The following is a 27844-nucleotide window of genomic DNA, read 5'->3' as shown; positions in this document are numbered from 1 at the left end:
GGAAAAAAAAACCCACTGTCAAGAGATAAAAGCAGTAAAAAAAACAAGACTAAGATGTGACCCAGATGTTAGAACATTTGACAGGAACTTTAAATAAATGTATTAAAGGGTGTAGTGGGAAAGGTAGAAATCACGCCTGAACAGATGGGGAATTTCATGGAGGGTAAGATAGAGAAAGGAGAAAGGAGGAGAGAAGAAAGGTAAGGAGAAGGAGGAGGGGGAAGGAGAGAAGAAGGGAGGTGAACGAAGAGGAAGGGAGAAGATACAAATGACCAAGATCAGGAATAAAAGAGGGACTATCTCTACAGGTCCTACATGCATTAAGAAGATAATAAGGAAATATTATGAGCAACCTCATGCCCATGGATTTGATAACTTAAATCAGTGGTTCTCAACCAATTGGAGACAAATCTGTCTCCCAGAGGACATTTGGCAATATCTGGAGACATTCTTGATTGTCATGGCTGGGGAGGTTGCTATTGGAATCTCCAGAGTAGAAGCCAGGAATGCTGCTGGACAGGATAGCCTCCCACAACCAAAAATTTTATACAGCCCAAAATGACAGTTTTGGTTGAAAATCCATGATTTAGATGAAATGGACAAATTTCATGAAAGACTCCAACTGCTGAAGCTTTCTCAAGAAGAAATAAATAACTTGAATAGTCCTACATACATGAAAGACACTGAATCTATAGTTAAAATCTCCCACAAAAGAAAATTTCAGGCCTCTACAGGCTCACAGGCAAATTCTAATGGGAAGATATAATGCTAACTTTATGCAAGCTCTTCTGGAGTACAGAAAAAGATGGAACAGCTCCCAACTCATTTCATGACACCTGTGTTACCCTGCTACCAAAACCAAATAAACATTACAGGAAAACCAGTGACCAATATCCATCATGATCATAGATTTAAAAAATCTTTAATAGTGAATCAAGTCCAGCAACACATAAAAGGGATAATAGATCATTACCAATTGGGGTTAATCCCAGAAATGCAAGGTTTTTCTTCAACATTCATAAATCGTCAAATATAATTCATTCTATCAAAAGATTAAGAATAACCATATGATTACTGAAAATGATATAAAGCATTTGAAAAACCTAAAAATCCGTTATGATTAAAAAAAAAACAAACCCAAAACTCAGGAAACAGGAATAGAACTTCCTCAGTCCAATTAAGGGTATCTACAAAACACCTAACCTCCATACTTAATGGTGAAAAACTGAATGCTTTCCCCTTGATTGAGAACAAGGCAAGGATGTTCACTCTCATCATTCCTATTCAGCAGTGTTCTAGAGTTTGTAGCCAGTGAAATAGGGCAAGAATTAAAAAAAGAAGGATATGGATTGTAAAGGAAGATATAAAACTGCCTTTATTCATAGATGATATAAATGTCTACGTAGAAAACCCCAAAGAATCTTTCAGTGAGTTTAACAATGTCATGGTCTATTATAAGGTCAATTAAAAAATTGCATTTCTATATGTTAGCAATGAACAATTGAAAATTAAAATACAGTTCCATTTGCAATAATACCAAAAGCCATGAGATATTGAGGGAAAAATCTAACAAAATATGCACAAGATTTGTTCAATGAAATTATAAGACATTAATGAGAGAAATCAGACCTTATTCTGGATTGACAGATTAAATATTATTAAGACTTGTACATGAATGTTTACAATAAGTTTTTCATAATCATCAAAACTTTGAAATAATCCTTCATGGGATACATCCAAATGTCCTTAAACTGTTGAAACATACAATGGAAAATTACTCAACAATAAAAAGAAAAAAGGTACTTATATTTGTAACAACTTTAATGAATCTCAAAGGCAATATGACAGCAGCAGTTTGGTACTATTTATGAATTCCATAAAGAAGAATTATGTTTGTAAACTGCTCTGTGATCCCCTCTGACTGTATTAGATTCAGCTGAGATGTCTTTGATTAAATTATGTTAATATTAGAGCTTTGATTCAAACATGTCAGGAGGATGTAATTCAGGGTTGAGTCCCCACCCCCTTGGAGGGCTATATAAATGATAATTCACTCAAGAAGACACATAGGAAGAAAGAGAGCTCCACAGACACAGCAGAGGAGAAAACTTTGATCCTACGGCCCTGGGAAGAGAAATGAGCCATTTGCCTGATAGTTTGCAGCCTACACCTGAGAAGGCCTGGAAAGAACAAGCCCTATGCCAGCCTGTAGCTGAGAGAGAGGAAGGCTGAACCCTCACACAGATCAGGAAACCATCTTGATTCAGCAGGTGGCAACTGACTTTGGTGAGAAACAAACCTTGAGTTGGACTCTTTTAAGGCCTTATAACTGTAAGCTTTTACCCCAAATAAGTACCCTTTATAAAAGCCAACAGATTTCTGGTACTTTGCATCAGCACCCATTGGCTGACTAATAAAATGACATTTACTTTTTTTACATAGGCATTGTAAATTAAATTAATATCTACATAGAATCATCTTAAGATCTGTAGTGTCATAGGAATAAATCCTTTTTTTATAAAACCCTAAAAGTGTAATGTAGTTTACAACCATGACACTGTGGGTATTTTAGACCAGATAATTCTTTGTTATGGGGGGCTGTCCTGTGCATTGTAGCATGTTTAGCATACCCATTAGAAGCCAGCAGCAGCCTCCCCAGTCATGACAAACAAAAAAGTCTGTACGTGTTGCCAAGTATTCCCTGAAGGGCAAAATCACCCCCAGTTGAGAACCACGAATTTAGTTTAATAGTTTTAACATTTTCATAATCTTAAATGTTTTGTGGAAACAAGATAACTTATTTGATCCATAAAATCAGTGTAGGAAATTTATGATGTTCAAATTAGACTTTCCATAAGAAAACATACCCAAGTCTTGCACAAATTAGAAACTTAAGAGTAATAATAGGAAGATGAGAGACACAAAGTATTTCAGAGGACTGACTTCTTTACAGGAGGGGCAAAAGCTTTTTTTTTTTTAAGCTCATAATACTGGGTAAATAAAACAAACAACATGGAGAATTTTTTACCACTGGTAGAAAAGACACCATTACTGGTATAGGCTATGGCATGAACAACTTCTTAACCCTACAAGAGAGATTAGCTTTGACCTAACTAAACCTATGTCTGGAATGCCAGTCGACATTCAGAATCCTCAAGACAGGCAGACAAATAAGACAAATGGCTGCTTGACAAAGAATCAGAAGGTCATAGCACAAAATCCATCTTCCCAACACTGCTTCCACCAACTGAGAAATAAAGCAGCTGTGTACTAATCAAAACCAGACGCAGACTTGAACAAGACAAAGCATCAAATAAAAATAGAAAACAGTAAGAAAGGGTAAAAGTTCTAATTGCTCAATGAGCTCCATCCCTGGAGGTAAGGTGTGCCTGGGTGCAAACAGCCCATGAGGTGTTATTTCACAGGCAAAGTGAAAGTAGATGAGTCACCTAGGCATCCCAGTGGAACTTCCACCTGTCAAATGAAGACTTAGAGACAAGAGCATTTAGGAAAGGAATTTATTGACAAAGAAGGTTACAGGGGAATTTTTGAGCTTTAGAAGTTGGCTCACAAATAAAAAGGATAAACAACAGTTTATTTGGAAAAAAAAAAAACCCCACAAATACAAAGGTTACTGAGTTTATAGTTAGCTTGGTCATGAGAGTAAAAGAGCAATTTTCTCATACTGTAACATCTCATATCTTCAGTAATTAGCTTTGTAAAAGTCGTGGATAAAGCAGTTTTTGTTACGGATGCAGTAATTTACACGATGGATTCAAGGTTTCATCAATTTTTTGGACTAGAACCAGACAAGGCAATCCTGGTTCCTTGTTCATCTCAGGTTACGAAGTCCTCCCCTGCCCTCAACTATTGTGTTTACTTAAATGAAGGAAAAGTCAAAGACTGATTTTGCTGCTTCCAGCCTTCCCCTTCCCTTATGGCAGTTAGTCATCCCATTTACTTTCTCCCTACAAGGTAAGCCACAGATTTGTCAGGTGTTTGGTTATAGAGAAAAGACACTCATAATAGATATTTGGAATTGAAGTATTCAGTTTTCACCTTGTCTTTGTGATTAAGGTCCAGTGGATCTCAAGTGGTAGCAATTTTGTCACGAGATGTCATTTGGCAATGTCTGGAAATATTTTTGATTGTTGAAACTGAGTGGATGGGGGTCTACTGGCACTTACTGGGCAGAGCCCAGGGATGCTATTAAAAATTTGTAATACATGGGTCACCCACCATAACAAAGAATTATGCAGCACACACACACAAAAATGTCAATAGGGCCATTGTTTAGAAACCATGGCATAGACTCCAGGTCCATACCACCTGGCTGATTTCAGTTGGAGCAGTTACAGCCTGTGAAACTTTTTGCACAATTGAGTCAACCACTCTATGCCTTAGTTTTCCCATCTATAAACTGGACAAAATAAGAGAACCTACATCTCATAAGAATAAATTAGTAAGTGCTCTGTAACTATTAGCTATGATCATTTTAATTGGAAATACACAATCTATTACTCAAGTTTCTGGGACTGTGGTATACACGCAGATGAATTTCACTTGTACTTACTTATTTCCCTTTCATCCAGCACTAAATTTTCTCTGCCATATTTTCACTTCTAGGTCTTAAGGCTTCCACAAAAGGATAAACATTATTGACTTGCAGTGCAACTCATCACTTCCTATTTCTTTAGATCAAGGTGTGGAGCTGTGTAGAAGAGTTAACATAGCGGGCCTGATTCCTTTTGAACGGCCCGCTTATAAGGTTCCCCTTGGCAGGCATCTCGGAACTTAGATTTCAGGAGGGGTTCTGTCACCACACAGAGAGGCAGTCTTGCTGCCCAGTGTGCATAGAAGTATTATGACACCTGTATTTCAGGAAAAGTTTATTACATGGCAGCCAGAAAGGAGACAGGAGCACAAACTCAAATCTGTCTTTCCAAGTGGAAGCGCTCAGGGTTTTTATGGGATTAAAGAGAGTGAGGTGGGGATAGTGATGTGATTGGTTGATATTCAAATTAAGGATTCGAGTTAGGTTATACTGATTGGTGGTATATATAAATTCAACCTAAGGATTCAAATTAGCTTGTACTGATTGGCTTTGGCTTTTGGATAATATCATTAGGGAACAAGTATGGGCTTGAGAAGTCCTAGAGCTAACAGGCAGGTGTGAGTCTAAGTAGTCAGTCCTTGGGTTAACTGGTTGCAAATGAGAGGCAAAGGAGCACGGTTATAAATCAATCAGCTAATATGAAATAAATACAAGCAAAGGAAATAACAAATAAAGGAATACACTAAAATAGCAACTATAATTAGAAGTAAAACTGCCATAGTTAGTAGTTACAATTCCCTCTTATTTTTGTTCATTCCTCTATCTTGAGGAATTTGGAGCCATTCCTGCTCCGGCTGCTTCAGGCTAAGCAGGGGCACAGATATTATGGAGCAGAGGAGTAGAGTTGTTTTGATTGCAGCTGAAGGTATCCACAAGTTCCTGGTTGTTCTTGAAAGACTGGCACCCTGGGTTTCAATGCTAAACTGGCATAGGAATAATCAAGAGGCTTTAAGTCTCTGAAAAATAATTTAATAAATAAATTGAAAATTTTGAGTCCAGATAAAATAAGGATTACAATTAGCGGATTTACAAGTGAATATAACCATGTTATACTGGGGAAAAAACTTTTCACAGATTCCCAGATAGAGCCCAGGGTGTTGATTTCATATACCCATGTAGTTAGTTTATGGTGTCTGGATATCCTTAGGTTTTTAAGGAAGATTGTTGCTTGGAGCTTTGCATACTGTGGCAGTTCTGAGATATCTGGCTCAGATCTGCGTAAGAGTAACCTCTAGAATGACCTCCTAAATCCATTTGAAATCTTTTAGCTATTGAAATTTTATTTTTTTAAGGAGATACTGGGGAATGAACCCAGGACCTCATACATGGTAAGTGGGTGCTCAACCACTGAGCTACACCCACTCCCGTCTTTTAATATTTTCCCCTTTTGATTAAGATCTTTTTCTGAAAGCATTGTTGATTAACATTTGGTATTAATCCCTTGGCACCAGGGAGCTTTATCCCTGGGAGTAACATCCCACAAAGGGGATAAGGTAGTGAGTTTATTTACAAAGTTTGGCTTAGAAAGAAAGGTCACATTTGAACAAGTTTTCAGGGGATGACTCATGCATTAATTATCAATTAGGCATAGGTTCGTCATTACAAAAATAAGTTTTATAAGCATAAGTTCCAGCATCAAGGGCTTAGCTTCTTAGCATATTTCTTTCTATGAGGTAAGATTTATGTTTCACAGTTTATTTTTAGAGGTCTCCCTGTTATAAGTTTAGATAGGAATAATTTGTTTCCCCAAAGGAGTGGATTTTAGATTTAGATCTTGCAAGTTCTTGATTATACTTTCAGTAAATTGGGAGCCTCTATTGTTTGAGAGACTAGCAGGACTCCCCCGTGGGGGGGAGGGGGTAGCAAGTTTAATGTAATAGTTCCATGCTTTCCCTCCCCACTCCCTTAAGGAGCCTTTTAAAAAAAATGTTATTATGCCCAAAATACTCTGAAAAGCATTAGGGTACTATATTACCTTATTTTATACAGTCTACTAAGATCTCATGCTCTACTCTAGGTCTGATGTCAAAACTGAGTTACACTGTTCAAATAAACTGGCCATACAGGGTACATCAGATAGCATGTCAGAGAAAACTTTAAATTTTTGACAAAATAAGTCTTTCCTTCTTTGGTTTTACACAGAAAGTAGAGTCTTAAAATACAGGCAATACTACCCTCCACTGTATTTTAATATAAGATTTATTTTATTTCTCCCCTCTCCCCATTTCCCCTGTTGTCTGCTCTGTGCCCATTCGCTGTGTTCTTCTGTGTCTGCTTGTATTCTCATTAGGCAGCTCTGGGAACTGATCCTGGGACCTTCCAGAGTAGGAGTTTGGTGATTACTCTCTTGCACCATCTCAGCTCCTGTTGAGCTATGTCTTCTTATTTTCTCTGTCTCTTGTTGTGTCATCGTGCTGTGCCAGCTGTCTGCATTGGCCGGCACTCCCGCACCACGCGGCGTTTTCCTGTGTGAGGTGGCATTCCTACGCAGGGCGGCTCTCCTCTGTAGGGCTGCATTCCTGCGTGGGCCAGCTTGCCCTCACCAGGAAGCCCTGGGCATCGAACACTGGACCTCCTCTATGGTAGACGGGAGCCCAACTGGTTGAGCCACATCCATTTCCCATTACCCTCCACTGTATTCTGACTCACCTTAATTCTAACCAGATCAGCCTCATTCACATCCCCAATTGAAGCCTGATTCCTTCTTCAGCTGCTACAATAGTTGTTGCTTGGAGTCGTTTTCTAGAATCAATGTAGCTCCTTTAGTATCCCCAGAGCTGGAGAATCCCCAAATCTTAAGTCTTACGTGTTAAACAGACACCCAAAATTCCATAGAGCTACCAGGTCACATAAAAAGAGCCAAGTACCTCAAAATTCAGAAATAATAACCAAAGTCCAGGAACAATGTGACTACTGCCAGAGTTTACAATGTAGGTCATAATTTCCTTATGAACATTTTCCAAATGAAGCTATTCCCAGAAGCAAAAAACATGACAATTAACTTTTAGTGAGATCAACTACAGACCACAGCAGTTTTTTTTTTTCCTGTCTCACCTTTACATTTTTATTAAGGTTATGTTAATTAACAGGTAAAGCACAATTTATACACTTGCCTTCTTTTTTGAATTCCTCCCCACTTTTTAAAATTGAAGAGAAAGCTCTGTCTGCCCTTAGCTGACTGCATGTACTTTTAGAGAAACATTGGAGTAAAACAATGTAACTGACAAGGAAATTTGGTTGTTTCTGTGACATGTAACTTTTTAAAATAACAACAAAAACCATGGCCAACAACACTGTATCTTATCTCATATGCATCTCAGTAACAGGATATATCATGGACAGTGAGAACATTGTCAAGTTTCTAGGAATTTTATATATTCTGTAAATATTTACATGAACATTTTATTGGTACAAATTCAATTAATAGGTTAGAAAATCTTTTAAATTTTTACAACACTTCTCATGAAACTCACAACAATTCACATGAACCTATTTCTAGCCCCACTTTTTTTTTTTTTTACCAGGTGAAAGAACAAATCTTTGCAATAGTTTGAAATAAAAAGATATTCTTTAGAGTTTGATTTTGGGAGGGCAAAATGTTAAAAGTTGTCAGGTTTGAACATTATGTTGAACAGGAAAATGAGTCACTGTGGAACAATATTTGGTTCCTTATTTAAATAATGTGGCAATAAAAGAGTAAAATAGGAGTTAATATGAATGTAAGAAAGACTTAGTTCCTTTAAAAGTGAGACTTGTCTTGCAAAATAATAATAAATAAAAATAATAAATGATGTTGTTAAAATAAACATGAGGATAGTATTCTGATATGATGAATCTTTTTTCATAAACAAGGACATGATAACATAAAGTACAAGATATTCTGATAAAACAGATGCTCTGTCTTTTATATTGATTATTCATAAAAAACATTGTCAAACTTTTATTAAAAACAAACCAATGACCTAAGTCAACTTTGCCACTTTAAGGGAAAGAAATATTCTAGTTTTGCATATTATTTGATTCTAAGGTTATTAAAATTTTTTTCTAGACTTATGAAATCTTATCCAACATGGACCATAAGAAATAAATCTTTTCCACAAAACTTCTGCAACTTTCTATATCTATTCAGAGTTTATCCTACATTTTTCTCTTTCTCATTCTGTAACAACTAGTCATTTTATTTTAGGACAAAATTAAATTTTTCTTATCCCTTATATATCCTGTATACCTTATATACTTGTTACCAAAATGATTTAGAAACTATCTTGAAGCAAACATTACCGTCAAGGTCAAATTTGTCAGTATGACTCAATTTGGTTAAACGCAAACATAATTTTTTCTCATTCTTAATGTTTAGCAGATACAATACTAGCTTATTTGATCAGTAAACTTGTATAAAGTTAGGAAAAACATGCCCAAATAAAATTGTATGCTTGCATTGTATGTAACGATAGCTCAGAAGACATAGCTATTTTAGGGGATGGTTTCCAGAAATATTATTTTCTTCAGGTTACCACTTTATCAGTATTTTGGTGAGATTCTGAAACAGTTTTCCAGAGTTAAGTGGGGAAGGCTGGTTTGTTTTAGGGCAAAGCTGTAATTTAATTGCAGGTTTACAAAAGCAGCACTGTTTTTCTGTTTTTTTTAAAAAAACATTTCCAATAGAGTTGTTTGATTCAAGTCATCACGGAAAGCAAGCATAGGACTAGAATTTGTTGCTGCATTTTTTTCCCAGATGTATTTGCCTCATGGTTATCAGTTTTTCTCTTCCATATTTGCCTAAAAATGACCAGGAATTTTAATTACAGCTTAAACCTGTTAGTAGTACAGTATCTAGTTCCCCTCATCTCTGCTGTCTGCTCTGTGTCCATTTGCTGTGTGTTCTTCTGTGTCTGCTTGTCTTCTTTTTGGGCGGCACCAGGAACTGATCCCAGGACTGATCCCAGGACCTTCTGGAGTGGGTGAAAGGTGCTTAATCTCTTGGCACCACCTCAGCTCCCTAGTCTGCTGCGTCTCTTATTCTTTCCTCTGTGTCCCTTTCTGTTGTGTTATCTTCTGTGCCAGCTCTCCACTAGGGTTGGCTTGCCGCTTGGGCCAGCACTCCTGCACAGGCCAGCATTCCTCTCCAACCAGCTCTCCACGTGGGTGAGCATTCCACATGGGCCAGCACACCACAGGGCCAGCTTGCCTTTAATAGGAGGTCCCAGGAATCAAACCCTGGACCTCCTACATGGTAAAATAGAGCCCAATTGCATGAGTCACACCTGCTTCCCTCCAGTAATTTCTTAATGCAAGAAATGTTTTTTTCCTCCATTGGAGGCTAAAAACCTTTTGTTTCCATAATATCCTATAATTAAGAGCATTTTCAAAAGCATATTGACTATTAGACTACGGAAAATATAAGACAGCTTAAGGAGGTTTTCATATTTATTAGAGTTCATATGCCCTCATTTTTAATTGTTGGCTATTATCAGATCTATTTAAGCTTAAAGGAACAAGAACATTTTATTGGTACAATTTTAACAATGTAAGAGTCTCTACCGTTTCCCGAGGCAGTCCTAACAGTTACCTTGACCTTGACTTCTTAGAAGGCAAAGAGCACTGGGGAGTGAGAGAGGGTGTTATTATTTTCTGGAAGTTTTAGGAAGTTTCTTTTCTAATGATCAGGTTGTTTACAGTAATCACCAGTACTAGTGCCCTGAACTCTGGTGCCAAGAGGGTTTACTGGGGCTTACTTAGCTGTTGTTTTAGTTAGGGAGGATTTTTTTCAGGGTTTCCTTTCCAAATAGTTTGTCTATCCAGATTTCGGCATGACCTTTTCACCAGTAGTCCTGTAAACTAATTGCAAAATGTCTAAGTGTCCAGGTTTACAAGCCTGAATAATAAGATTGAAAGATGGTACTATTTTGCAAAACCCACTGAGTCTAAATATAGAAGGGGAGTTAGGCTAAGCTAGGAAATAGAGGAGGAAAAGTAGAGGAGTTTTAGAGTATTAGAAGTTTGGCTTCCTTAATTTCTGGGACTCCAGGAGTACTAATTTATATGTATGTGTTTATCTTTAAGCAATTTGAATAGCGCTCTCCTAAGAATTTTTGTTAATTTGGTATTATCATCCAGACGTAGGAAAATATACATCAAACAAACCAAATAGAAAGTCAGACATGAAAACACAGAAATATAAAACTCATTAGTTTGAACCATAATTTCGTGCTTTTTCTGTAAATTCTTACTCTGAAACAAAGACAAAAGATTGAACATAGGGGATTTGGGCTCATTTCGCTTCCTTTCAACAACAGAAATCTAACTGTAAGAGAGTATTATAAATTTAAAAATTCATTTTCAGGTAATGTTTCCTAGATCTACTTTAAACTGCATCAAGGCTGTGTCATAAAATATTATCTTTTTCTTTTTCATTGATTCATAATTAAACATAGACCAATTACTCAAAATACATTTCAAAGGACTGTATCAAAAGTATTGTTAACATTTCCCATGGTTATAACTTTTCAGTGCTGAGTAAAAGATATTTACAAAATGAAAGCCAGCAATTCAGAAACACCAAAACGGGATGTTTGAAAGGTACAGTACGGCAGCACCGATTGATTCTTTGTTACGGTGTGGCACGCTGTGGGAAAGGGGAGCTGGAATGCAGTGTGTTAATGAAGATCTTATAAACCGGTAGGCTAAAGCCAAAATCAAAACTAGAAACCACTGTTAGTACATAGCGAATAGCTCTTACAAGCTTCAGGGCCTGTACCTAATAACCAAACCAAATCCAGCAAAATATCAGCAGGGATTTTCAACCCCCAACCAATTATCAAGCCTGTGCCTTTTAATTTCAACAAGGGAATGTGACCTCCAACCAATTATTATCCTAGCACAAAAAGAGTTTTAACCCCAAAGGACAACGGAGAACTAAGCAGGTCTTGGCAAAAGAGTAGGAACAAATAAGATACTCACCCAAAACATGTCTGTTCCTGAAACCATTTCTCCTCTAGATATGAAACCACACTGTAGGGTCAACACCACCAGTAGGGTAAGAGAAGATCCAATCCCAAGCCTCTAGTCTAACTGGTCTAGGCAGCTGCTCAGGGTCAGTGACTGGAAAATTCTCTTCCACAGAAGCTGCATGGCTTTGGGCAGGAGGGTCCCAAACTGGGCACCAAATTGTATCTGTGCAAATGGGAAGGCTCACTGTCCAATGCACATTAAGAGTCAATATTACGATAACAGGATTTTGAAAAGTTTGTTACATGGCAGCCAACCAGGAGACAAGAGCACAAACTCACATCTGTCTTCCCAAGTTGGAAGTGCTTAAGAGTTTTTATGGGATTAAACAAAGGGAGGTAGGGACAGTGAGTGATTGTAGGGTAGAAATTCAAATTAAGGATTTAAGTTAGCTTGTACTGATTGGCTGTGGCTTTCGGCTACTGTCAGTAGGAAACAAGCATGGGCTTGAGAAGTCTTTGAAGATGACAAGCAAGACCTAAGAAGTCCCTGAGCTAACTAGCAGGCATGGGCCTGAGAAATCCTTGAGCTAACTGGCTGTGAAGGAGGGGCATAGGAGCACTTATAAACTATTCAGCTAATACAAAGTAACAAGTATGAGTGAAGAAAATAACAAGTAAAGGAATAAGCAAAAATAACAACTATAAATACAAGTAAAACCAATGTAGTCAGCGATTACATTCCCACCATTCCCCAAACTGTTAAATGGCTCACTGTGCCTAAATATACAAAGTATATGTATGATTTTAAGCTGAACACCTGCTTTCCTTATGGAGTCAGGAATTTTTGTACTTGCCTGGCAGAGGGTGCTCATGTGACAAGTCCCCAATAAAAACTATAGGCAGAGCCTCAAATGAAATTTCCTGGTTGGCAACATTTCACACATGTAGTCACAACTCACTGCTGGTGAAATTAAGCCCATACTGTGGGACTCCACTCAGGGAAGAACCTTGGAATCTTGTCCCTGGTTTCCCTCAGACTTCCTCCTATATATCTTTTCCTTTTGATCTTGCTTTATATTCTTTTGTTGTAATAAATCTTGGCCATAGTTATAATTATACACTGAGTCCTTTGAGTCCTCCTTGTGAATCACTGAAACTGGAGTAGTCTTGGGACTTCTGAACCATAGTCCTATTACTTTCATTCTTGGTATGTAAAAGGTCATATTTACCAACTTAAATGATCACATTTAATATATTTCTCATACACTGTACTTAGCAAATAAGCAAGAATTATGCATAATTTTCATTTTCCTATTATCTTTAATATCTCCTATATAATCAGCTGTTAAATTTCCATATTCTTTTTCTTTCAAAGATTGAAATTTAGGTTAAAACAAAACAAAATGCTCGTGCCCTAAATTCATTATTTTTCCTGTCCTGAGTATTATAGTCCCTAACTAAGGATGCTATTCAAGCTTTAATAGGGGTTTGTGCTGAAAGATTCTGTGGTTATCTAAGTTTGGGAAATTAGATGAGCAAAATTAAACAGGTTTCTGTATCACAGAGGTTTTCAGAGCCTTTAATATGATCATTTGAATTGAATTTTTAGATAGTTTTACCTAAGTTAATAAAAGGATAAAATTTTCCTCCCAGGAACATATTACAGGGACCAATATTTTATAGTACACATTTTGATAAATACTGTGCCAATCCCTGGTGAAGTAGTAGTTGTAATCAGATCTGATGTCTTAAAATATGTGTAGACAGCTTCAAGAAGGTTGAATCAACCCATGCATAGTTATATTGGTGAGTACTCTAACACCTTTTACAACTGAAAAAAATTAAAATACTAGGTAAAAATATAAATTAAAAATGGGATCGAAAAATCTTAATGAATTACTATGTCTTTCTCTTTATGAGAAAATTATTTTGTATGACAAAACAGTATGAAGTTTCTTTAACACTGTGGTAGTAAATTACTTGCACCACATAAGGAAAAAGAAAATCATTTAGCTGTAAGTTGGTAATCACTCAAAAACTTATCTATTTACCTGGAACTTGAAATGCTTGTTCTAAAAATAAAATAAAATACACAGAGATATAAAAATAAGACTGTTGAGCAATTATTTTTTAAAGTAAGAGTAAAATATATTGCTACTAAATAAACTCCACAAAAATGTTTGTTAATACTTTATTAGTATTTTCTAATGGATAAAACAACACAAACCAAATAAAAATTTTCATCTTTCTTTTAGTTCAATAAAAATAACTGACATTCTGATTGTTGTTTCCTCTTTGTTAGAGAATTAAAGAATTGATAAAACATTTAGGCACACAGAAGACACTTACTGTACAATGATATGCACAAGTTATCTTTTAACAATTATAATCTTAAAATGTGCTCTTTATATTCTTCCCTTGTAATACAGGAGCCATGCTCCTATTTAAGCAAATTTTACTAACAACAAAAGAATTTTACAAGGAATGACAAAAAGACTTATAAAACAAGTCCTTAAATAAAAGGATGCAGCAACAATGGAATGTAAGTTGTGTTAAGAAGACAGTTTAAACTAGATCTCAAAACTTTAAAAATTCATTTATTTTACAATTCTCAAATACACATGCATTAAATGAATATATTGCACACAATTAAAATTTCAGATTGTGAAATTTATATTGTTCTTTTTTTTAAAAATTGATACACTTTTTGGTAGCACTTAACTGATTTTTTCTGCAAACACCAGCAGCACAAACTTAAAATGAGCCAACTGAAATAGTCAAGAAATAATTTTTTTTTAAAAAATTAAGGCTAACCAAGTGCATCCATTGGTCAATGGCACAATTGTTTTCAGCAACTATTCAGAACACCCTAATTATAGGAAATGCCCGTCTAAGTGCTATATTTAATTTATACAATCAATTTTTTAGGGGAATGAACTATAAGTTAGTAGTAACGGTCTCTAAATATTTATATATTACCTGAAATATTAGAAAACCCCAAACAAAGAATGATTAATTTTGAAGGTTTTTGCCTAAAGGCACCACTAAAGGCAACACATTCAAAAATCAAATATCAGAAGACATAAAGCTTCTTCATGTATGTTTCATATATGCAATAAATGCATCAAATGTAATAACTTTATTAAACATAGTACACTGTACTTGACTTATGGGTTATATATTTTACACACAACTTGACCAAGTCATTAGAAAAGTATCTCTAATTTTAGCATGACCACTGCTCTCTCTGATGTAAAACACAGATGTGCATAGAGAAGATACACCACCATTTGCAAAGATTACCATCTGACATTTCTGCTTTTTAAATATAAACTCTTTTAAACAAAAAGTATTTTAAAAATCCATTTATTTGCTTAAATAGTTTTTGGTATGATTGCAGTTATCTTGCAGGGCTCTATTATGAAAATTTGCAATCTTGCATGACCTTCTTTCCCTGGTTGATGGCCAGTATTCCTCACATTATAAGAAGTCATTTTTCACATGTACACACTAGTTTCTTACATGAATTCTTCTATACACTTTTAGATTTATTCATGTTAAAAATATACTTGAAATGGGCAGGGGTATATATGAAAATCATTGCACTTATGGCCATGCTGCTGCTTCCTACAGACATTTTTCACCTTTCCTCATATTTTAAAACCTGGGGTATGGGGAGGGGACAGAGCAGAGAACCACACTGAGAAGAAATATTATTTCTTTCTCCAAAGCCACTAAGGATCTTTCCTCACTTGCAGGTTGCAATGAAAGGGATTTATTTCATTTATGCAATTCTGAAGACATGCAACATATGCTGAATGTATGCACACTTTATAAGTATGCACAACAGCATTGTAATAAATACGACTATTATAAAGCTTTAAAGGAAGGCTTTATTCCATTAATAGGCTTCACTTTTAAGTAGCATCTACACGAAAACAAGACAATAATACCTTGTTCCAATCTTAAAGCTCCCAAATAACTGGGATACCTATACTCTGTCCCTTTATCTTAAGCACCTGGACATTCTCTTAATACCAGGATCTTGGCTCAGTGGTCTGACAAGTAGCTTCACTATTTTAAGGTTTTAGTGTTAAATATATATATATAAAAACAACACTGACACACCCAAATCTTTAGTCAATGGACGTATTGAAAATTATGCAAAATCCCGCATACAAAGGAATATGAAGACTTCTGAGATGGACGAAATGGAGAATGAGAAAACTATAGGAAATGATGCAGAGGCTCCAAAATGTGACAAGGTATTTTTGTTGCTGTTAGAATTAAACTACTTTAGGGACTAAAATGGATAAACTGAAGGGTTTTGTCAACCTGATTTAGTAAAATTTTACATTATGTGAAAAATAAATAAAAGCATATTTTAAAAAATATTATAGTTGTCTTCATTATTTATTTTCATATATATACAATGTAATAGAATTAAGAATCTGTATATTTTCATATAACTAATAAGTTCATTTAATCCTCTGATTTGCTATTTTTGCAATTACCTAGATCACACAATTTAAAATGATCCTATGGTAACTTTGAATAGAGTACAACTTTTTAAAAAAATTTCCTATTTTTAGAAGGACAAAAGTTTGGTAGTTCTTCCAACAAATGATACCCCTTCCTGTCTGATCAGTAATCTTATTACAGAAAGCTGTAATAGTTCTGGATCTTAAGCAAGAGCCACCACATGCTTGTTTGCACACAGCATGCCAAAAGATAACTTACAATTGAGTACCACAACAGCAAAATAGAGCCCTTAAAGCACATAAGAATCAATCAAAAGTTGTTTTATCCCAATGTATAACAAATCCTATCAAATTCTGGTTTTGATTGGTTTCATTTTATATTTAGTTTTATTTTGTCATAGAACTGTAATTCAGGTGTAAGGTTATTTCATACTTTAAGGACATTCTGTCTCTTTCCCCAGACACAATATAAATGTTCCAAAGATCACTCATCTAGTTAATCTACATTATGTTAAAATGCTCACATAGACCTACAAAATTATGCAAATTCCCCCAAATCATACATTGCACAGTTTCCCACTACTAAACAAATTAACCAAATTTTCTGTGAACCACTGTTTTGTGCTTTCTTTAGCTCTTATATATCCACTCTGGCACTTTGTCATTGCTTGAGAATGCTGATTAGTTTGAATCAGAAGTAACCAACATCATTCTTGCTTGAGGTGGGGGCAGTAACCTGTCAATGTTGCTATTATATGCATAAAACCATTTAAGACATGGAAACCTCTCTTGGTAGTGGCTGGATTATAGATGAGGATGAGAAGAACCACAGTCTTATGGGTGTATTAATCATCTATTTTGATACACTAAAAGACTGGTGCAGCACAACAGTCTATGAGTTAAGCCCCAGAAGATCTGTCCATACCATTAGTCCTGGACAAAATGAACACCAGCTTCAGAAATTGGAGTGTCACCTCTTCTGTAAAGAAGGCGCTTGAGTAGTTTGAAGTTTCTGTTTATATTTCTGCATCTGCTTTGACCGTGAATGCAGTTTTTTGAAAAGTTCACGGAATTTATATTGTGGAAATAAGGTTTCCAAAAAGCCTTCCAAGAAGACATAAACCATTCTCCTATTTAGTTGGTTGTGCTGAAACATTTCAAAAACACGAAGAATACCTTTCCGTGTTGTCTCAGCCCCAATAATGTGCTTCAGCTCATCTAAATGAAGAGGGGAAAATGCATACAATTCATTACTCAAATAAAGGAAACAGACGGTCTAAACTATGCTCTTAAATAATAAAAAGTGTAAGTACAGAGAAAGAATAACTGATAAATAGAAGTATCCAATTAATATGTTTTGCATGCATGCAGGCATCCTTCCAGTTATGCAATGGATACTGAGAGAATGCAGCATAGGAGAAACAGGTGGGATCCAGACTTAGAAATTCCAAATGAAAGTTACAATCCTGTCCCTTAATATTTATGTGATATTTATCCACCCTGAGTCTGTTTCCACATTTGTAAAATGGGAATTTATAACAACTAATACCCTTATAACTGTAAGGATATATCAGGGTTTAATGAGATGTGAAAAGTGATCTATAAACTACAGAGCATTATACACATGTTCTTACTATGTCTAATACACATGAGAAATATTATAAGGAAACAAGATTTGTGAAAACAGACCCATGATCTCAAAAAAAGTACATGTAGCACAGTAACAGAATGCCAGAAAAACACTAAAAATAGAGTTGTTTATGGGAGTATGGGGGGGGGGGGGTGGGAGTACAGCTGAGATAGTAAGGAAAAGTTTATTTCAAGGAAGTGAAAACTAGTGCAGACATTGCTACCTGGGCAGGATTTTGATAGATGGAAAGAGATGAAGGATTAGCTTTGCCTCACTGGAAAGAATATCAATGAGCAAAGAAGCAGTAAGTGGAAAAAGAATAATGCATGTTCAAGAAATGGGGGTAGGGCAGTTTGAATGAATTTTAGGATTCCTGTAAAAAAGAGTGGAGAAAAGAAGGGAAAAACTGACAAGGCTTCAAATGTCAGCACAAGTTTAGTCATAGGCAACGTGAAGTTACAGAGATGTTTAAGCAGGGGAATAACATGTATGATTATTATTAATTATTCATAATCAGGGCCACAATAGCAATAAATGTTATTTTCCTGCCTTACAAAGAAACATGCAACTTCTGAAAGGGATACAATATAGCTTCAAACAAAAGGTTTGTGAATTTACTGAAAGGTAGGCAAGGGATTATATAATGCATAAAGACATTTATATTTACCCTCACTTTCTTCAGATCTTCCCACCAGTTCATCTTCTCTGTGAGGCCTTCCTTGACCATGCATCCTATCTAAAATTACAACTAATCTGATCCTTTCTATTTCTTTTCCCTTTTCCTGTATTATTTTTCTCTTTAGCATTTACCACTACTCAATATACTATATGTTTTATACTTACTTGTTTTCTGTCTCCCCCTAACAGAATATAAGCTCCAAGAAGCCAAAGATTTGCTGCAAAGAAGAGTGCCTGGCATATGATATGCTCTCAAATATTTACTGAATGAACTTAAAAAAGCTTTCTCTCAGCTACATAATTGACTCAGTCTTTATAGTGTAATCTGGTTTATTCCAATACTATATTATATTAAATAATATTCTAAGTTATTGCCTATGCATATTTTTCTAAATTGTAGTAATTTCCTTTTGTCATCAATGCAACAGTATAAAGAGCAGAATTAATAGCCATGTGGCCAATTTTCAGCTCAACTGTGTATGTGATAGAAGAGAACAGCAATCATGAAAATGGTGAAAAAATATTTTCAATTATATGAAAAACAAAATCATAGGAAAAGAAATAGTTACTGTATGATATTGAAGAACTTAAAAACATTCCTTTTTTCATTCTCTATATCCATATTTAAAATGTGGAGAAGAGATTTCTAGGTATTGTCAAACCACCACTAGCCTCCAGCTACATAAAACCTCTTTCATATATAATCTCCTTCTGGGAGAAGATGAATAAGGATAAAATGAATTTAAGTGAGATAACTATATCCTCAAGAAGTAGCTCAAATTAGGCCAGCAAAACGCCACCATGTACATAGTTTCTTTGAGAGCATGTTTTAATAAGGATTAAATAATGGATCAAACAGTTGTTTCCACGTAAAAGGGTTCTTGGAAAGAACATGTTTGTTTCTTAAGTAAAACAATTGTTCCTCCCAAAAAGCTCATACTTCATACTGTTATAAGCTCCTACATCTGTCACATATTTTACTTATTTTACAACCTTATTCCCCAAAGGATTCAAGACAACAGAGTAAAGTGGTTAAAAAGGCACAGGCTTTTAAAGTCACTCAGAGATGAGTTATAATTCCAAATGTCATTTATTAGCTATTACAAACCTTGGGTATATTACTTAACCTCTCTGAACTTGTTTCCTCATATATAAAGCTGTGATGTTAAAAAAGAGGGCCTATCTCTAAAGGTTGGTTATAGGATGATTATGAAATGCCTAGCAGAGTGCCTGATACATAGTTATAATCAAAAGACAGCTAAACCAGCATGGTCAAGCCAAGAATCCAGAAGAACTATAAGAACTTCAAATTAATGAGATTTTTACCAGATATGTTCACTCACCTGGCATAATTGCAAATAATTTAGTTTTTCCTGCAATTCTTGTTCTCATTCGAATAGCTTTATCTCTGCATGGAACAGTCTCTGCTAAAATGCCATTTGGCCAAAATGCGTCTCTATTTAAGAAGAAAAATGAATTTTGTAAACACTGTCATTTTCTAGAGATATAAGTTGGTGAACTTACTGCAATTTTCTACAGAAAACACAAATGTGAACAGAAAGAAGAAAGTTTCTCACATTTTATAAAGGTATAATGGTAAGTGCAGGGTTCAGATTTAGGTGTAAAGGGACATGAATAATAAAAGATGAATTCTACCCTGGAGCAATTTGTAAACATTATCAAATAATAAAGATAAAATAGAATATAAGATGACTACCTCACAGCCATTTAAACTCATGTTGAAGCCTCTGCTCATTTAGCACCCCATTCAAAATACAACCTAGTGATCCTGAATTTGGACACTTGAAAGAGTTCAACAGCTTAAGCTTCCCTGGGTATGATGCCGCTACTTCCCTTCTAACTAAGTAACTAAGCCAACATAAAGTCAAATTCCATGGCTATGCCTTATAGCTGGATTGATTACAATGTTCTGTTCACACATATAATACCCATTTTCCTTCACTTTCACATGCTTGATTCCTGTTCCTTAGTTCTTGGACCAAAGGCAGGAACTGAGCACAATGGCTACATGCTGATCTTGGAATTTGATCTGAGGGGGAGCAGTGGTTCTCAACTTTGACTGCACATTAGAATCACTTGGGACCTGTAAAAACTCTTGCTGTCTAGGCTATATCCCAGATTGAGTCAAAATCTCCAGGGATGGACCCCAGGCATCAGTACTTTTTAAAGCTCTCCAGGCGATTCCAATGTGCAACCAAGGTTGATATCACATTAGCAAATACAACTGAGAAAAACTAGGAGATTATATTACCATTACATTTCTACACTATTATCAGCAATCTTAAAGTCACAGTACTGTGACAAAATGAAATCTACCATCTTAATGATTTTTCATTTACCTTTTTCAGATTCTAGTTTTAAAGAAACAAAAATCAATAGGTCCATGGGACAAGTGTTTACTGTAATTCTTACAAAAGCTTTTGTTTCTCAGTAACTAACAAAAGTCAATTTTATGACCAGGAAGGAAACATAAAGAATGAAGTTAATTCGTTTTAACAATTCTAAACTTTGTATTACCTGAAAGAAGTGATTTAGAAAAAAAACAAAATAAAGAGAAGTTCTGAGTTTACAGAAAAGTTATGCATGAAATACAGGGTTACCATACACAACCCTATTATTAACTTCTTGCATTAGTGTGATAGGTTTATTACCTATCACTTTTTTATAATTATAGTATTAACTATAATCCACGGTTTAATTTAGGGTTCACTGTATTATATGGTTCCATGGATTTTTTTTTTTAAGTTTTTATTCTAATAACATATACACAACCAAAATTTCCCCCTTTAACCACCTTCAAATATGCAATTCAATGCTGTTGGTTATGTTCACAATGCTGTGCTACATATGTACCTGAAACGTTTCACTGAATCTGCTACTTGCTCAGGTGAGGTCATCCAATCTACATGATCAACTATTTTTCTGAAAGTAAACAAGCATAAATAAGTAAGGTCAGTATTTTAGAAGGTGAATTAAAAAAAAAAAGAAACACCACTTTCATGGAGCAAGCAGCTTAATTTGAAAGTAAATTTTCTCTGAGAGCACCAGACTGCTTTATAAACATCTTCTTAAAAGGTCCAGACAAGGAAATTCTCCTGATAAAGATTGAGCAATCTACTTCCAGAAGTAAAAGTTTAAAAGGTAAGATCAGACTCTAAGGTTAAAAAAAAAAAAGTGGTACCTATTAATAGTATCACCATATGTGGCTCTAATAACCTGTTGAAGTAGGTTTTTGATATTCCTTCGCAACCACTGATTTCTCTCTTTTAAGTCGAACACTTCATCCATGAGAAGCAGCATTACCCTAAGTGGAATATTGTCATCCACCTAACAAAATATGAGAAAAAATAAGGATAAATTTGAATTAGCTATGTACTACAAATGGCCACTGTTGATGTTTTCACAAAATGATTGGTACTATTTCATAACAGAGAGCAATTTATATTAAAGCCCTCATAATTTGATAATTCATTTGAATTTTGAAAAAGATTTTTAACAGATGTTTTGACAGACACAGAATTTTACAACCCTCCAATAATGAGTAAATTCCAAGGGTGGAATGAAAAATAAAAGAACAAAAACTTGTCAAAGTAGATTCATGATCATCTTAGGACATCTTAGGGGTTTCACTAGTTTGATAATGAAAATATTCTACTCTTTTGTCTATTTTCTAAAGCACCATTCTCATAAGAATAAAATATTCCCAACATCTCTCTATATTTTATAGAAAACACAATCTCCACAGAATCATATTTTGCTTGGTTAGTGATTTGTATAAATTTAGATATTTTCAGGAAAAAGATGAAATTCAATCCAGCACACATCTAAGTTAACATTATAAAAGGTATATTTCACTAAATTACCAGAATTTTCTTTTAACTTTTAACAACTAAAAACTGGATTATTTTTATTATGTGTTAATGGTAAGTATGATACAGAAAGTAAAGAAGCTAAAGATTTCAAAATATTTGTCACGATTATGACAGAGAATCCTAACCACTTTTAAGAAGACAATTTGGAATGCTTTGATATGACAAAAAATATATAAAGCAAAAAACAGGTGCGAATTTAGGACTACAACAAAAATGCATATAATTGGCAGTAATTTTATAATTCTTACATCATTAAGATACTCTTTCCAATTATTTCCTCATCAATGTTATAATTTAAATGTTGAGAAAAAAGCATGATTTACATATTTTTCACTATCATGGTGTAAATATTTTCTAAGTACATGTTCCATTTCACATATTGAAAGCATATACCTTAACTAAACTTGGCGGTGGGGAAGTGGGACACACACTTCATTACTGAGTCAGGATAAATTTTGCTATATTGTCTGATCAAATATATTCACAGGTTTGGTGCCATGCAACAACTGATATTATGACAGTAAAACTTATAATAAAACACTCTTAGATGTTCTGGAAAAAGCAAAAAGAAGTATTATTCTTGTTAAGATTTTTATAGTATTAATTCAATTGGAAAAATAAGGCAGATAATTCTAATTTTAAAATAAATGAGCCTAATAGAACTGATTATAGAACCCAGAAACAGACACGAACATATACAATAACTTGACTTATGGTAAGAGAGAAACAGAGTACACTGGGGAAAAGGTCTTTTCAATAAATGTTTGGGTTAACTGGACTGCTACCTCATTCCATAAGCAAAAATCAGTCCTAGAAGGACTGCAAATAAACATGTTGGAATGGTAAAACGATAAGGCATAATTTGTTTTACTGAGCTTTGCTTTATTGCACTTCGCAGATACTGTGTTTTTTACAAATTCAAGGTTGTGGCAACCCTGTGTGGAACAAGTTTATCAGTGTCATTTTCCAACAGCATGTGCTCACTTTGTGTCTCTGTGACAAATTTTGGTAATTCTCATAGTATTTCAAACTTTTCATTATTATCAAATCGTTATAGTGATCTGTGACCGTGGTCTTTGATGTTACTATTGTCATTGTTTTGGGGTGCCACAAACTGCGTCCATATAAGACAGCAAACAATGGATAAATGTTGTATGTTCTGAGTGCTCCACCAATTGGCCATTCCCCCTCTCCCTCCTTCTCCTCAGACTTCCCTATTCCCTGGGATACAACATTGAAATTAGGCCAATTAACCATAAAATGGCCTCTAAGTGTTCAAGTGAAAGGAAGAGTTCCATGTCTATCAATTTAAAGCAAAAGCTAGAAATGATTAAGCCTAGTGAAGAAGGCATTTCAAAAACCAAAACAGGCTGAAAGCTAGGTCTCTGGTGCCAAACAGCCAGCCACATTGTGAATGCACAGGAAAATATCTTAAAGGAAATTAAAAGTGCTACTCCAGTGAACACACAGATAATAAGAAAAGGAAATGCCTTATTGCTGATAAGTTTTAGTGGTCTGGGAAGAAGATCAAACCAGCCACAATTCTCCCTTAAGCCAAAGCCTAATCCAGAGCAAGGTCCTAACTCTTTACAATTCTATGAAGACAGAGAGAGGAGAGGAAGCTGCAAAAGAAAGTGTAAAGCTAGCAGGGACTGGTTCAAGAGGTTTAAGGGAAGAAACCATCTCTATAACACGAAAGTTCACGGTGAAGCAACAAGTGCTGATGCAGAAGGAGCTTCACGTTATCCAGAAGATCTAGCTAAAATAAGTGATCAAGTGCCTACACTAAACAAGAGATTTCCAAAGTAGATGAAACAGCCTTTGACTGGAAGATGATATCATCTAGGACTTTTATAGCTCAAGAGAAGTCAATGCCTGGCTTCAAAACCTCAAAGGATGGGCTGACTCTCTTGTTAGGTTTTAATACACTGGTGACTTTAAATTGAAGCCTATGCTCACTTACCATTCTGAAAACCCCAGAGCCCTTAAGAATTAAGCTTAATCTACTCTGCTTGTGATCCAAAAATGGAATAACAAATCCTAGATGAAAGTACATATGTTTATAACATGGTTTACTGAATATTTTAACCCACTGTTTATACCTCCTGCTCGGAAAAAAAAAATTCTTTTGAAAAAGAACTGCCCACTGACAATTCACCTATCATCCAAGAATTCTAATGGACATGTACAAATTTTTTTAAAGATTTATTATTTATTCCCCCCCCCCCCAGTTGTCTGCTCTCTGTGTCCATTTGCTGTGTGTTCTTCTGTGACCACTTCTATCCTTATCAGCGGCACCGGGAATCTGTGTTTCTTTTTGTTGCGTCATGTGTCAGCTCTCTGTGTGTGCTGCACTTTCTTTTGCACTGGGTGGCTCTCCTTACGGGGCACACTCCTTGTGCATGGGGCTCCTCTACATGGGGGACATCCCTGCATGGCACAGCACTCCTTGCGCGCATCAGCACTGTGCATGGGCCAGCTCCACACGGGTCAAGGAGGCCCAGGGTTTGAACCGCGGACCTCCCATGTGGTAGGCGGACGCCCTATCCATTGGGCCAAGTCTGCTTCCCTGTACAACAGTATTAATGCTGTTTTCTACTTGCTAATGAAACATCCATTCTGAAGCCCATGGATCAAGGAATCATTTTGACCTTTAAGTCTTATTATTAATATTTAAGAAAAACATTTTGTAAAGTTATAGCTGCCATAAATAGTGATTCCTCTGATGGTTCTGGACAAAGTGAACTGAAAACCCAGAAAGGATTCACCATTCTAGATGTCTTAAGTAACGTGTGATTCATAGGAGGAAGCTGAAATAACAACATTAACAGGCGTTTGGAAGAAGTTGATTTCAACCTTCATGGATAATTTTGAGGGGTTCAGGACTTCAGTGGAGGAAGTACTACTCAGATGTAGTAGAAACAGCAAGAAAACTAGAATTAGAAGTGGAGCTTGAAGAAGTGACTAGATGCAGCAATCTCATGACAGAATATGAATGGATATGGGGTTGCTTCTTAAGGTTGAGCATATAAGTGGTTTCTTGAGATATAATCTACTCCTGATGACAAAGCTGTGAACACTGATGAAATGACAACAAAGGATTCAGAATAATACATAAAATAATATATAAACATAGATGATAAAGCAGCAGCAGGGTTTGGGAGGATTGAATCCAATTTTGAGAGTAGCTCTACTGTGGGTAAAATGCTATCAAACAACATCGTATGCTACAAAGAAAACTTTTGTGAAAGGAAGAGTCAATTGATGGGACAAATTTCCGTTGGCTTATTTTAAGAAACTGCCACAGCCACCACAACCACTATCTTGAATCAGTCAGGAGTCATCAATATCAAGGCAAAGGCCCTCCAGCAACAAAAAGATTGTAACTTGCTGAATGACCAGATGATAGCTAGCAATTTTTAGCAATAAAATATCTTTTAACTGAGGTATCTACATTTTTTTAGTCATGCTATTACAAACCTAGCAGACTACAGCATAGTGTAAACATAATATTTATATGCTCTGGGAAACCAAATATTCATGTGAGTTGCTTAATTATAATATTCACTTTATTTTGGTGGCCTGGAACTCAAGTCACATTATCCACTGTATGCTTGTAAAGGTTTCTAAAGAAAAACGGAACATCTTTGTGACCTTGCAGTAGATACAGGTTACATATACAGAGCACAAGAACAACACAGAGAGTCAAAGATATTGGCAACTCATATATCTGACAAAGAACTCCTATTCAGCTTATATATAGCAGTCCTTTTAATCAAAGGGACAAAAATAGCTAAGCCAATAGAAAAATGGGTGAAAGATCTAAGATAGACACTCAAGACAGAATATCCAAATGACCAATAAACAGATGACATTTCATTAATCATCAGAGAAATGCAAATCCACATGAGAGATAACTACCAGGATGACTAAGTTAAAAACACAAAATATGCTGGCAGGATGTGAAACATTGGAATGCTCATGCAAGGCTCCTCAGAGTGTAAGTCGTCCAAATACTTTGGACAACTATTTGAAAGTATCTACTAAAACTGAACTTATGCATACCCTCTGACCCAGCAATTTTACTCCTAGGTGCAGTTTCAACAGAATTATGTATTATTTTTTATCAAACACACAGACTAGAATAGTCATAGGAGTACTATTCGTAATGCAATACATAAATTGTGCTGTATTTACAAAATGGAATACTATAGCTACATGGATTAACAAACTATTATCACACAAACTACAGGGAAGAATATCACAATGTTGAACAAAAAAATCCAGAATGAAAGGAGTACCCACGGTACAGTTTTACTTATTTATAGTATAAAAGTAGGGTGGAAGAAGTCAAGTAAATAACTTGGTTGGAGAGAGGGTTGTGATAGGAAGAGAGAGTTTTTCTGGAGTACTGGTAATATCTGTCTCTTGATCAAAGTGCTGATTACATGGACAGGTTCAGTTCGTGAGAATTTACGGTGCTGTACACATACAAACTGTGCACATCTGTGAGATACACACACACACACAATTATTTCCTTAAAGAGTTAAATTAAAAATATCTACCAAGTATGATCTGAGTTAAAACTGAATACTACCAAGAATAAAATTAACTCACATTATCATCTAGTTGAGCAGAGACGCGACAGTGTTCAGGATCTGAATCAGCCTTTGGAATTAAAGGAGGCACCTAACATTTTAAAAAATACATTTTTTTAAGTAAGCACATTAATACAGTCAATGAAAGAATACAACACAATAATAAACCAAAATGATATCAAACACAATAAATAGCATTTGATTTAATTTTTTGGTACAATATATAAACAAAGTCTAACAATCTAAAACTAGAAAACAAATATTAAAAGGTGATTATTTCATTATCAAAGGATTTTTTTTTCCTTTAAAAAATGATTGCCTTTTGAGTTAGAAGGGGAGATTATTTAGTCAAACTCCTCTATTTAAAGCTAAGAAAAGTTAAATGACTTTTACTTGATAATATGCTAATAGGTTTAAGGAATAATTAATCGTTTGTTAGATAACCTAATAAAGAGGTTACGGAGAAAGCGCAGTGTTAGCTGACAATCATTTGTCAGCACTGGAAGTCCAAATAAAATAATGTAATATGGTCTCTTTGTGTTACTGGTAAGGAAAAAGAGGCCTGGAAAAGTCCAGTGACTCCTATACAAAGTTATGTGGGTAGTTATTGGCAGAAATGGTACTGGACAAAACACATATTAATTTAGAAATAAAGACAGGGAGTGGAGGTGGCTCAAGTGATTGGGTGCTTCCCTCCCACAGAAGAGGTCCTGGGTTTGGTTGCCAGTGCCTCCTAAAATAGAAGATGAACAGGAAGCAAACAGCAAATGCAGATAGTGGGGAGGAAAAATAAACAAATAAATAAATATAAATAAATAAATAAATCTTTAAAGAAAAGACAAAGCATCAAGAAAAGGATGTGAAAAATAGAAATTGCATACACTATTTTAGGAGTTGCTTCTTACACTAAAGAAAATTTGTCTGTTCAATGTATCTTTCCCTTCATTCAAACATTAACAAATAAAAAATACTAATAGCTATTTGTTTTCTTTTATAGA

At 35.3% G+C, this 27844-nt stretch overlaps 1 protein-coding gene across 6 annotated transcripts in view; it reads right to left on the bottom strand.

Annotated features, from left to right (window-relative positions):
• Positions 1 to 13742: 13742 nt before the first annotated feature.
• The window catches only part of SNX13 (sorting nexin 13), a 162705-nt gene continuing 148603 nt past the window's right edge, over positions 13743 to 27844 (bottom strand). For 4 of the 6 annotated variants that reach the window (XM_058296909.2, XM_058296911.1, XM_058296910.1 and 1 more), the window contains 5 exons: positions 26866 to 26937; positions 21557 to 21702; positions 21229 to 21297; positions 19698 to 19810; positions 13743 to 17264 (listed from right to left, as the gene is read on the bottom strand). In XM_058296909.2, the coding sequence (XP_058152892.1) occupies positions 17017 to 17264; positions 19698 to 19810; positions 21229 to 21297; positions 21557 to 21702; positions 26866 to 26937 (648 nt within the window). In that variant the 3' untranslated portion in view covers positions 13743 to 17016. The remainder of the gene's footprint in view (positions 17265 to 19697; positions 19811 to 21228; positions 21298 to 21556; positions 21703 to 26865; positions 26938 to 27844) is intronic. The other 2 variants (XR_011648801.1, XR_009185799.2) reach the window with 1 other exon arrangement.

The sequence above is a fragment of the Dasypus novemcinctus genome, chromosome 5, assembly GCF_030445035.2.
Source record: "Dasypus novemcinctus isolate mDasNov1 chromosome 5, mDasNov1.1.hap2, whole genome shotgun sequence".
Taxonomy (NCBI): domain Eukaryota; kingdom Metazoa; phylum Chordata; class Mammalia; order Cingulata; family Dasypodidae; genus Dasypus; species Dasypus novemcinctus.
Note: the sequence above shows the minus strand (reverse complement) of the source record. Positions and strands in the feature narration are given on the sequence as shown.